This window comes from Theobroma cacao, chromosome 8 (genome assembly GCF_053813885.1).
Source record: "Theobroma cacao isolate CCN51 chromosome 8, ASM5381388v1, whole genome shotgun sequence".
Taxonomy (NCBI): Eukaryota; Viridiplantae; Streptophyta; class Magnoliopsida; order Malvales; family Malvaceae; genus Theobroma; species Theobroma cacao.
In genome coordinates this window covers 1343418-1354919 of record NC_142646.1, presented here as the reverse complement: position 1 = coordinate 1354919, position 11502 = coordinate 1343418, and the positions used below count along the sequence as shown (strand labels likewise).

General features: G+C 36.9%; 1 protein-coding gene across 1 annotated transcript; it reads right to left on the bottom strand.

Moving 5' to 3' along the window:
* Positions 1–3724: 3724 nt before the first annotated feature.
* LOC18591426 (uncharacterized) lies at positions 3725–5324 on the bottom strand. Its single transcript, XM_007017533.3, has one exon. The coding sequence runs from the start codon at positions 5117–5119 to the stop codon at positions 4253–4255; it is 867 nt and encodes a 288-aa protein (XP_007017595.2). The 5' UTR covers positions 5120–5324; the 3' UTR covers positions 3725–4252.
* Positions 5325–11502: the final 6178 nt, after the last annotated feature.

Here is an 11502-nt window from a genome sequence, read left to right as displayed (position 1 = left end):
GTGAATTTTTGAATTAAAATTTATTTTTTCCATATCTTGTCATGTTATAGAGATATATTGAGTCTTAACTAATTATTTCACAATGTGTATGCTTTTCATCGTCACGATACAAATTATATCAACAAACCAAATCCAAATCCAAATCCACTCTTCCAGATTTATGATTCCAAACATATAATAAGCTTTACAAAATAAAAAAACTATATGGTTTTGATCATGTTAATTCAAGATTAGGATGATTAATATACAAATTCAGAAGAGCACTTAGCAACATTAGGGAGTTATGTCGGTACAGAAGAAGCAGACCTGGTTGTAACATAGCCTTATTTTAATTGCGGCTTCAATCATGAGTTATGACACATACTCTTGTTCATGTTTGCTAGCTACTGATAATGTCCTCGGAAAAACCATGGCGGAAAATATTAAATAATTAATGTACTGCATAATTTTTCTTTTTGCTCCATTTTAATATCCATAGAGCTAAGCTAAGATAGCATAAAAATATATAATAGGTTGTCAGCACCTGCCAGAGTTGATAAATCAAAACAGATAATTCCTTACAAGTTAATTTAAACTGTGATATCAAATAAAGATTTACGAACACTTGTGCTGGTAGTGGTTTGGTGATATGCAAGCTTATAGCTTAATAGCCTATCTTGTCCACCTGCTTGCGTATTGATTCCAACAAAACCCCAGTGCCAACCCCTTTTTCTCCACAGTTCAATTTGATAAAAGCCGGCGATCTCTCCAACCACGCAAAAACAATTAATGGAATGGATCCCCCTCACCTCATACCTAATCATACCCTCCAATCATATACCATACTACAATAAATTTAAATTTAAATTTTAATTATATTTCTTTCGGTAATATATCTTTTTATGTACTATTAACGTTCATGATTTACTTTGTTGAATTGTTGATGGACCATTTACGTACGGTACTAAATGGCGAAATCTTAGAAGGAAAGGGTATAAGTAGGTGAAAAAAATCACTACCCCGAAAAGAAAAAGGTCAAGAATTGTAGCTAGTTTTGGTTCTACTAGTTGACTTGCTTCGGCAATGTGCTTCTCCAATTTTAAAAGCACATGCCACCAGTTTCTTTGCAAAGGTCCACAAAAGACAAAGACAGGTCCACCGGTGATGAATTTTCTTCTCTCCCCCCTTTTTTCTTCTTTTAAAAGGGAATGGTTTATTGAACATTGCACTGTATGCTAAGGCCAGCAGAAAGAAAAAATTAGGAGTTGGGGAGGAATTATGCTATTAAATAAGTCAATAATGAAATTATACAATAGGTTTAACCAAACAGAAACACATATAAATAAAGACTTGGGTACAGTTTGGAAGCTAAAGAACAAGCGTGGGGACAAATTTTTCTTTAAAAAATTTTAAGTCGCAAACATGGGTTAAGTTTTTCTTTCTCTTAAAAATCTTATTCTAGTGATCATGATGTTGACTTGACCAATCAAATAATGCTTCTTTTCATTTGTTTATAGACGTCTTTTGATTGTCACCGACTTAATGTAATCTAGTGATCTAACCCCATGTCTGGTCTCCCTCGTTGAAGTTTCTAAGAAACTAAGAGTGATTGAGCAAAATGACTTCTCACCCATCATCAGAAATCGAGATTTAAAGCTTAAAAAAGGAGCAACAGAGGAGACTTTTTATGGCTGCCGCTTGTTGCAGAAAGCCCATGGAAATATGGTACAGAAAAACTGACAGTTCTAGTGGTTTTATTCAGAACATGAAAAAAGAAAGAAAAAATGGGAAAAATAAATGATGGGTCCTCTGTTGATAATATGACAGCTAGTGAGCAGTAGACTTAGACATGAAATGACACTCTTCAGAGACAAGGACATTATTGCTCCTACATGAAGACAAATTTATTGTGTTATATAAAGAAATATTTTTAGATTTGTTTTGCCCTCGTTTACCCGTTCACTTTTTCTTATTATAATTGTGGTATCAGTACTATTACTATGATTATAACATGAAAGTTACACGCAGCATACTTTCGCAGAAACAGTAAACTTCCATTTTCCATTCTGACAGATACTGTATTGGAATTTCAATGGTAGAGGTTTCTAATATTCTGAGGTTCACAAGACACAAGCTGCAACTTGCAAAAGATCCAGAATCATAGAAGTTCACAGCTAAGGCTCAAAATCTAGAGAAATGAGATTTGACAAGTTATTTTGCTCGCAGTTTTATCTGCAATTATAGTACTTGAATGGCACTAACAGGAAGGAATGAATTAAATTGTTAAAGAATATAGTCAATTTGCTGGTGCTGAAGTGAAGCAGATGGGGATGGTCCAAGATAGCAACAATCATGCTGAAATGTGGCATACACAATATTACTGATGGGTTATTTAAGGACCCCCCAGACTATGTGCCATTTGTACGGAACAAAAAAGAGCTTCTGGCAAAGGAGCGAAATAATTGAGAAGTTTAATGTTTATGTATACACCCGTTGGCGGAAGTGACAAGCTGAGGAACAACAAAAGGGGAAGAAATGTTGGTTATTGCTAATAAACAAGAAGAACCTCTTTTTCCCTTTTTGTTGCAGAATTTTCAGAACAAGTGGATAAGAAGCAGGGTACTCCATTACAAAGAAGCTTACGTATATAGCAATACCCCACAGCCCACAAGGCCTCAACCCCACTCCAAAGGCAATGTTCCCCTGCAGCCACCGCCCAAACCACTATTTGCTTCAACCCCAACCCCTCTTATTTATCTCAAAAATGGGTCCCCTTTGTCAAGCACTGAAGACCAAATCAAACCCAAGTTTTTCTTTTGCAAAGATTAGCTTGCAGCCTGGCAGGTAAATAAAAAATGCTTCTCTGAATTATTGTACTGCCCAACGGTTTCAAATTTTTCAGGAAAAAAGAAACTGCTAAAAGAAGAATTTATCGCATGTCACTTCAAGGGACAACATGAAGAATTAAGGAAGAAAAAAGAAAAGCTGGTGGTGGGAACTTTGTCTGGGATTGCAGAAAAATATCCTCTCTTTTTTGGCTATAGGAGTATCTAAAATTTCCTCATAGCCCCACTAGTTAGTGTAGATAATGATGATAAACACAATTTAAAGATGGATTAAGACAAAGCTGCTTAGTTATAGGGACAGGGCGTGCCCAAAGTAGAGCAAAAGTTACTGACTTTTCCGTGGAAGATTTCAAGCTTTTGGTAGTAAATTCCATCTGAAACATTCTAAATTATTACTCCATTATGCAGGAGTAAAGTGCTTTTAATGCACTTTAAGTAGCAGCGTAAAGAATATTATAATCAGAATAACAGTGTCATTTTCATGATTGGGTATTCATGAAGCATATGCCCACCCCTTTTTGCTCTTTCAATGTACTAGAGATTTTCTCGTAGCATTTTTACACTGTTGTTGGCCTTTCATCATTGTACCTTTGGGTCTTTGGGGTTTTGATTAGGCAAAGAGAAAAAGAAACGGTCAAAACACGAGCTGGAAGAAGAATCAAAACTGGAAGTTGGTGGACCCCAAGAAAATGATATGGTAACTGAAACTGGAATGCATATCGATTTCATAATCGTGAAGAATGGAAGGCCATAGGAAAATCGAAACATAATTCAAATTAACAAATGGAATGATTCCTCCAGTTAAACTTGCATGAAGCTGAAGACATTGCCATGGATGTAAAAGGAAGTTTTAAAGGAGTCGAAATGGTTTCTCCTGTCAGTAAAAAACAAACAGAAAATGGAATAATCATAGTCTCTTTTTCTTTCTGAAAAGGAAAACCCAAATATTCCAAAATCTGTACACCCAACCAAAAGCAGCCCAGCCAGCAGGACTTCAGGAGCTTTGTTGTCCCTGAATTGCCGTGTTTTCTAGTTCGTATTTTAAGGCCTTTGATAAACACTTGCTTGTCCGAAAACCCCAAAAAAAGAATAAAACCAGAATTGCATATGATTCAGAGTCAACTGAACTCAGCAAAGCAGGAACACCATAGATTCACAGAGCACTTAAAACGGATGTCCAATTCAAAGATTAAGGCAACAGGCAATAAAAAGACAAAAAAAAAAGAGGAAAAAAACATAAAAAAAACTGCACTAGATCGCATATAACTTGTCTTAATTTCTACTCCCACAAAACCAGGGAAATTTTTATCACTGTACAATCCCAGACAGTAATTAATATCTGTCCCGAAAACCTAATAATTCTGAAAATGGAGATAGATTTTCAGAATTTAACTCACTAAGTTTACTCTAATCTCCATAACAAATTCCTAGTTCTTGACCACGATAGACATGCACTTTTCTTTCCTCCTAGTGTAATGAGCAGTGTTTTCCTGCATCAGAGTTCTCTTTCTGTCAGCAATGAAACTATCTACTATCGACCGAAACTCTTCGCTGCTCATCTCATCCATTGATTTCCTCGGCGGGTCTCTGACTGAAACCACCAGCTGCCTGCTGATAGCTGTGTCGGATCTCAGAAACTCCCGGGGTAATTGGGTTCGAGATTCTGAGACCATTGATCGAGTTCTTCGGTACTCCTCTGTCTTGGCTTCAGTGGTCGAAGAAACGGCAGGCTTTGTCTTTTTCACTGCTGTACGGAACATCGTAGTTTGTTTAACTGGTGAAAGGGAACGTTTTGTTTCTGTAACTGTGTCGACTGTCGTACGTTGCTGCTTTACATGGGAAAGAGCAAGCGCATTTTCTACCAGGACGATTTGCTTGTCAACTATGGTCTCCTCCTCAACCGGAGAGTTGTAGGTGGCGGCGTTGGCGGTGGCGACGATGGACGTGGGGTTACTCCGGCTAGAGCCGACGTACTCGTCGTAGAGGTCGGGGCAGCTGGTTTGTTTCTGGGACTGTTTCTGGCTAGACAAAATATAAACAGCAAGGATGATGATGTTTACAAGGATGAAAGTGACAAGAGGCTTGTTAAAGGTGGAGACGAAACGGCGGCGATAGAGTCCGGCAACCTCGACTGTATCAGGAATCAACGTGGGGAACCATGACCACAACAGCAAAAACAAAGCCAAACAAAACCCGCATAATCGAAGACCCATCCTCAGCTTCCTCTCCATGTTGTATCTCCATACAGCATCTTCTTTCTCTGCCTTAACGTTATCAAATTCAGAGGAAGCCATGCCTTGCTCAACAAGACAATGAAGGAATAGGAAACGAAAGGAGAAGGTTTAAGGTTGCTTTCGAAGGATATTAAACAGAAAGAAAAACAGAGTTGGAAGCTGGTAGCAGTCGTATACTTAATAATTCTTGGTACGGTGCTTCGGAAACTGATGCATTGAATAGATTCGAAGGGGTTTATATACACATGGTCCCATGCTTTTTCATTAAAAAATTTAAAGGGAAATGAAATGATTATTGAATAATTATATAGGCATGGAGAGCGAGTAAACCTGAAGGAACTTGGGGTGAACCATGGGGCAGGCCCACACGTGGGGGGGAACGGCTGTGATGGGGGTTGAGTTAGGTTAGGTGGTGCGCAGTCTGCAGGCAGACACCACAGGCAAACGGACGGGCTCGAACGGGTCCAGTGCTTTTTCTCGCGGTGTCGCATGTCTATCTCTCCCATTAGAAAAGTATACTAGTGGGACCTCCTTTCACCTTTCAGCTTTCTTTGTTTCTTCTTCTTCTTTTTTTATTTTTTTTAAACTATATGAGAATTAATAAATCATAAGAAATGTATTTATTATACATTTCCTAATGACCCACTGTAACCTTAGTTTACAAAATTAAGCCCTACCCAACAACATATATATTCTGAAATTTTTTTGTGCACCAAGCTTAGGTTTAATTTGGTTTTGCTTATCAACATTTTCGGAAAAGCATTAATCGGGGGTATTAAATTGATGATATAGGATAAATAAATCGGTTTATATTCTATACATTATCAACGAATTAGATATCATGATTTCGTTAACAAATTTCAAGATTTTTAAATTTTTATTTTTATATATTTATGAAGTGACAATTTATAATTTAGTGATGATGTATAAAAATATTACTAATTTTGACAAGTTTAATTAGCATTATACTGTTGGGAACGTGTGAAGTATTTTATTCTAATTACTAATATTTTTGGGATGGGAAAGAATGGTATTCATCTGCAACTTGTTGTTTGATATAGCTGCAAATTTGCATTGAATTCGAAGGGATTCTCAAAAAATACAGTTGCACATAGTATTATTTAATTATGCATGTTGAGGAAAAAGTTTTCAACTGCTTTAAGTCTTTGAATTTTTTACCAGCATAATAACTAAGAGTGGGATGTGCTCCTAACTTTCATTCAACTCTTGTTCCCAATTTCAGTTTCCTTATTTTCCAACATAATTATATATCAAAAGCAATAAAGCAATTTGGCTTCCTGGACAGTGAATCCTTTAATCATAGTTTCAACCTCAAAAATCAAGAAGTTTTGGAGGAAACCTAAAGAAAGTCCAAATTTCCTGCATATTATTCCAACAAGACAAATAGTTTTTGGAAAACTTTTTGCTGCTTTGCAGTATGGAAAATGGAGACTGGTTGTCTAATTGATTGCAGACATCCTGGAATTGATTGATAGTGACCAGCAGATGAATGTGTGGTGTGGGTTTTGATCCTGGAGCTTTAACTTTATTCCCTGTGGTTATCATACAAAATTCTCATTGTTTTGGAATGATTTACTCTTACTCCTTAATCTTTCACGTTTTGATCCGGATTATGGGGATTGGAGAACCTAAAGATATTTAATCCTGATTGGTGATCATGATTCTATTAAATTATGAGTAATTAGCAGCTGATTGTATATAAAATTCATCACATGGGCTAACTTTGTTTTCAGAATTGGCAATGTATCACAGGTACATTCGAAAAGCTCGAGAAACTGATCAACACCCTTAGCCTATCAGGAATCTCAGTTGGCCATAATCATTTTCTCGAGAAAAGGAGACGGGGGGAAAAAGGTAGTCATGGAAGAGTTCTGAACTCAACTTTTGTGTAGGTTTAGGTTATCACATTCGAATTAATGAGGTGCGAACCGAAAGGAAAAGGGAAAGGCAAATGAAAGCTCATCCTAAGCGTGAAAAATTCTACATCCCATCGAGCTTTTTGCATGGGAAAATCATGAGTTCTGATCAAATGGGAAGACTCTCAATGAAAACAGGCCGAAGCAGGCATATGTAAACTCGTGGTTTGGTCGTGGAAGGTGATGAAATCGATGAAACATTGATTGGTTCAAGGCTCTCACTCTCTCAGAAAAGTGAAGCACCCCCCCTCTCTCTCTCCCCCACAAGCAAGGCAAAAGGTTTGGTTTGAAGATCACGCGCGGTTTCCTTCGAGAAGGCATGACCAAGTAAAGAGTTGAAGCAGGGAACCAGAAAGGAGGTTCTATCACGTGAGGCCTGAAGCAACTGTACGAAAGCAACCTGACAAAAGCTAAGGTAAACAAAAAAAACTGCAGTTTTTCCTTCTGTAGGAAATGATCGCACACTTCAAACTTCAGCTCTGGTCAATGCCAGACGCTGCCAACCGTGAGATTAGGTATCGGGGCAACCCAGTCAGACACGCCCACTCAACCTTTTCCCCAACATTTAATGGTTAAATTTTCGTATACTATAGTAGTTCAGTCAGGAAAGAATTTCAGAGTGAATTTCCACATAAAGTGGTGTTAATCATGTATAGCTTTATATTATTATTGAGACTAACAAAACCAGAAGAATTCAGAAGATTTCGTTGCTTGAGTAGTCAAGCCAGGACAAACAACGCGATGACAGAGAGGGAGACTCCACACAGGGTCAAGATCTTTGGTGGAGGATAAGAACAATGTTAATTCTTAATGCTAGTGCATGTCACTTGAACTTTCCACACTCCTTCTCTTTCAAGACTTTTAACCCTCTGTTCCTAATCAAGTTTAACGTTTTCTTTCTTGTTTTATTTTGTTAATTCTCTGATTGACCAGCTGATGTTGATTCTACTAGTGATCTAAACCAATAACCTTTAGCAATTTGATGACTAAATGGTAATCAAGAACCATTTGATTTTATATTATCTTAGTTAAACTGTCAAAAAAAGCAATAACCCGGAGGATAATTCTAAAGATTAATTCAAATGTGGCATGTCAAGTCAAGGGGGGCAATGTGAAATCAAGTGTCCTCTTAAATAAAAATAGAGAGGTGCTTTAATGAATAATTTAATGTCGAAAATTTTGTTTGCACCTGTTTCAAATTCCAATTAGGCAAGAGGAAGGGGACCATTGGTTTTCTTTATTTTTTCTCTCTCAATTAATTTGTCATAATTGATTCAGTTTTCATCAATAAAAATAAAAAATATGATAAATTTGAGACAGAGAGAATATTAAATTTGTTCGTGTTATAATCTTTGAATTCAGGTTCAAATCGATAATTTTTCGTGTATATTCATCGAAAGCACGACAAATTTGATTAGAGGTATTAAGAACTTATGCAAATTGCTTGTTGGCTTCCTGCAAAACTTAAAGGGAAAAGCCTTGCAATTCCTTGAGAAACAGTCGGCTTTGAAGAAAGTACACGTCTGCTGTTATCTGCTTTTCTGCATTAGGACATTGGCAGGCCATGGGGAAGGAATAGCAGATTAGTTATTTCAGAAAGCAAAAAGGATGATCAGTAATTAACCTTTTGGCTTCATGATTAATTGAGTGATTAAGATTAGGTAAAGGGTGATGTTTGATTGTTAAAAACTTTTAGTTTTCCTTGGAAAAAAAGGCTGCGTTTACATCCAGATGGGTCCCAGAAATCAATAGGTTATGGTATCGCTCCGGGGTTTTATTTTGATTCTGCCGACCCATCTTATCACATGCTACAACCTTTTTCCTACCACACTTTGCCCACATTTCCAGAGGGTTCAGTGGAAATCATGATGCCTGCCACTGGCAACAGTCATCTCACTAATTATTCTAATAAGAGAACAATCTGGTCCTGTTTTAACAGGCTTAGAGATTAACTAATAGACAAGCCAAATTTTTGTTAAGAATCGATTGAAAATATACCAAAGCTCCCCATGTCCGTAAAATTGGTAAAACTCTTTATTGGGTTTGGTACTTTTCACGGGAATAAAACCTAAGACCTGTCCACAAGTTAAGTGTATCAACTTGCAAAGGCTGAGCTCAATGCTTTGACTCCAGAGTCAAGGAATTGAAAGTCCACATATAGTTACAAGCAATGCATTCACATTTTTTATCACAATTTTCTAAAGAATGACTTGCTAGCCAATTTGTACATAGTCTTCAACAAAAATTTATTTACCCGGGGCCCCTCTCTTGCCTCCTTTCAAGGCACACCAGCCAGAAAATGAATAAACAAACTTCTGCCCTGAAATTGGGATTCAAGTCGCTCCATAATTGGATTAGATTGGTTCTTGCTCACCTGTTGTTTTGATGTTTCTGTTTTGAGTTATTGTCGTATCCTGGTTGATTTTGTTTAGATGTTCTTAACTTGTATTAAAGCAATAGATATATAGCAGCCATGGATATCATTCTGTTTATATTCACCATCAAGCTACCTAGTTGAGTTATTTTAACTATAAAACGTTATATTCATGTCCCTGTTTAAAGCAATGTCATGCCATAGCAGTACACAAAATAGATTATTCCCCAGATACCAAATTGGTCGATCGATGAAATCTTATCCGAAATATATTAAGACTTTGAGTCGATTTCAAGGCTTCGCACCCTTTTACAAGAAAAAGGGTTGGAGATTTTTAAAATGCAATGACTGGTTTCGATTGAAGCCTAGAGTATTGGATAAGAACAAGGCGATCCATCTTTCTTTTTTCCCTGTCTATATTCATGCATTACTATACTTATTCTGCTATTGCTGAATCTGCTGCAAACACTTTATTTGATCTTTTCCCCTTATATACTAAGGAAACTATCTTTCGAGACAAACTATTAAGAAAAATTCTTCTGGTTCTGTTACTTTAGATTGGTTCACTAGAAAAGAGAAGAGAAATAAATGAAAGCACTTCATCTGTAACAGCATGAATAAGATCAAAGTCCCTTAAATTTTCAAGGGGCACGAATTGTGAGAACAAATCTGTGTTTGCTGCTATCATCTTTTACAGTATCCATGTCTACCATCATTCACAACTTTGGAAAAAGAAGAAAAGAAAGAAACTATTGTGTGTACGAGGTCTCCACCCGGTGAAAGCTGCGTTGAATGCACCCACGAATTGTTGGAGTAGTAGAGTTTCTACTTTTGCTTAAGACCCATCAACAATAACGCAGCTTCCTGACTTTTTGACCCCGGTTGACACGTTTGCATTGTTTTTAGGCTACATGATTTGACGTCAGAAATTCAAGTGTTGCTGTGGTTTTAAATCTAAACTTCATGCTTTTGCATATGGTTGCTAGTTAAGGTGTCAATTGTGTAGAAAGGGAGTGACAAAGGAAGGAATCGAGACTGGCATATACATACGCAAGTGATCCATTTCCTCTATCATGCTCTCTAGCTACCAACTCAGACTCTCAGATCTTAAGAAATCAATGGTTTCCCAAATTTGTCAAGTACCCAAAAATCAAAATGCATAGGTTTTCAGAGGTAAAACGTTTCAACTATCTGTCATCCTAGATTTCATCCCTTGGTATAGAGATTAAAAAGATGGATAAAAATTATAATTCAAGGTGTCATTGTGTTGTATCCACTAGGGAGACAATCTGACTCAAGATTCGGCGCTGGGATTTTGCTTTGCTTCATCAGATGAATATAAGGGATCCTCTTAACTCAATTCCTCTATAATTTATGCTGTCTTCTTCCGACTTTAATATAAAAAGCTCAATTCATTAGATTATCCTTAAAGCAAGACTGGAAAGCCGAAAAAAAAGAACAAAAAGGCTTTAGTGGTGGAAAATACTGGTTTAAAAAAGAGGGGAATGAAAGCCACTTTTCTCTAGAAACCAGAATTATTGTTCATGACCCTGGTAAAACAAAAAAGTCAATTTATCATAGCTTTCAAGGCTAAGATGGAAAACAAATCAAAACCAACTGAACTTTCTTGCTGGAAAAGGTCTGAATTCAGAGTGGTTGATTCGATGATAATGTTCATCGGAGAGGATGGAGTACTTGTTTGGTGAAAATCTTGAAAGTCCAAGTTTCAACAACTTTTCATCCATATGCAGGTTTAGCTTTGGGAAAGAATGTTGGCACTTGGCAGAGTGCATACAGGAAGGGTTTCAATTGGATTTTTGAATTTGATTGCCTGCGATTAAGGGGTGTAAAAAATAATTTAAAATATACAGATTGTGGGAAGAGGATTAAGAGATGGTTGGGCAGTACAAAAAGCAAGAACTATGTATGGTCAGGGATGTATGAAAGAATCCTACTTCTTGAACTTTAGTTCCAGCTATTATATATTTATTTTCCATGTACCAAATTCCCACCGACCTACAGAGATGATAACATATTATATTTCCTCCTGGAGAAAAAATGCACATCTAGCTGAAAATGGAAATGAGTTTAGTTCACAAACGAGTCAAATGAGCAGTCAAATAGTATTATCA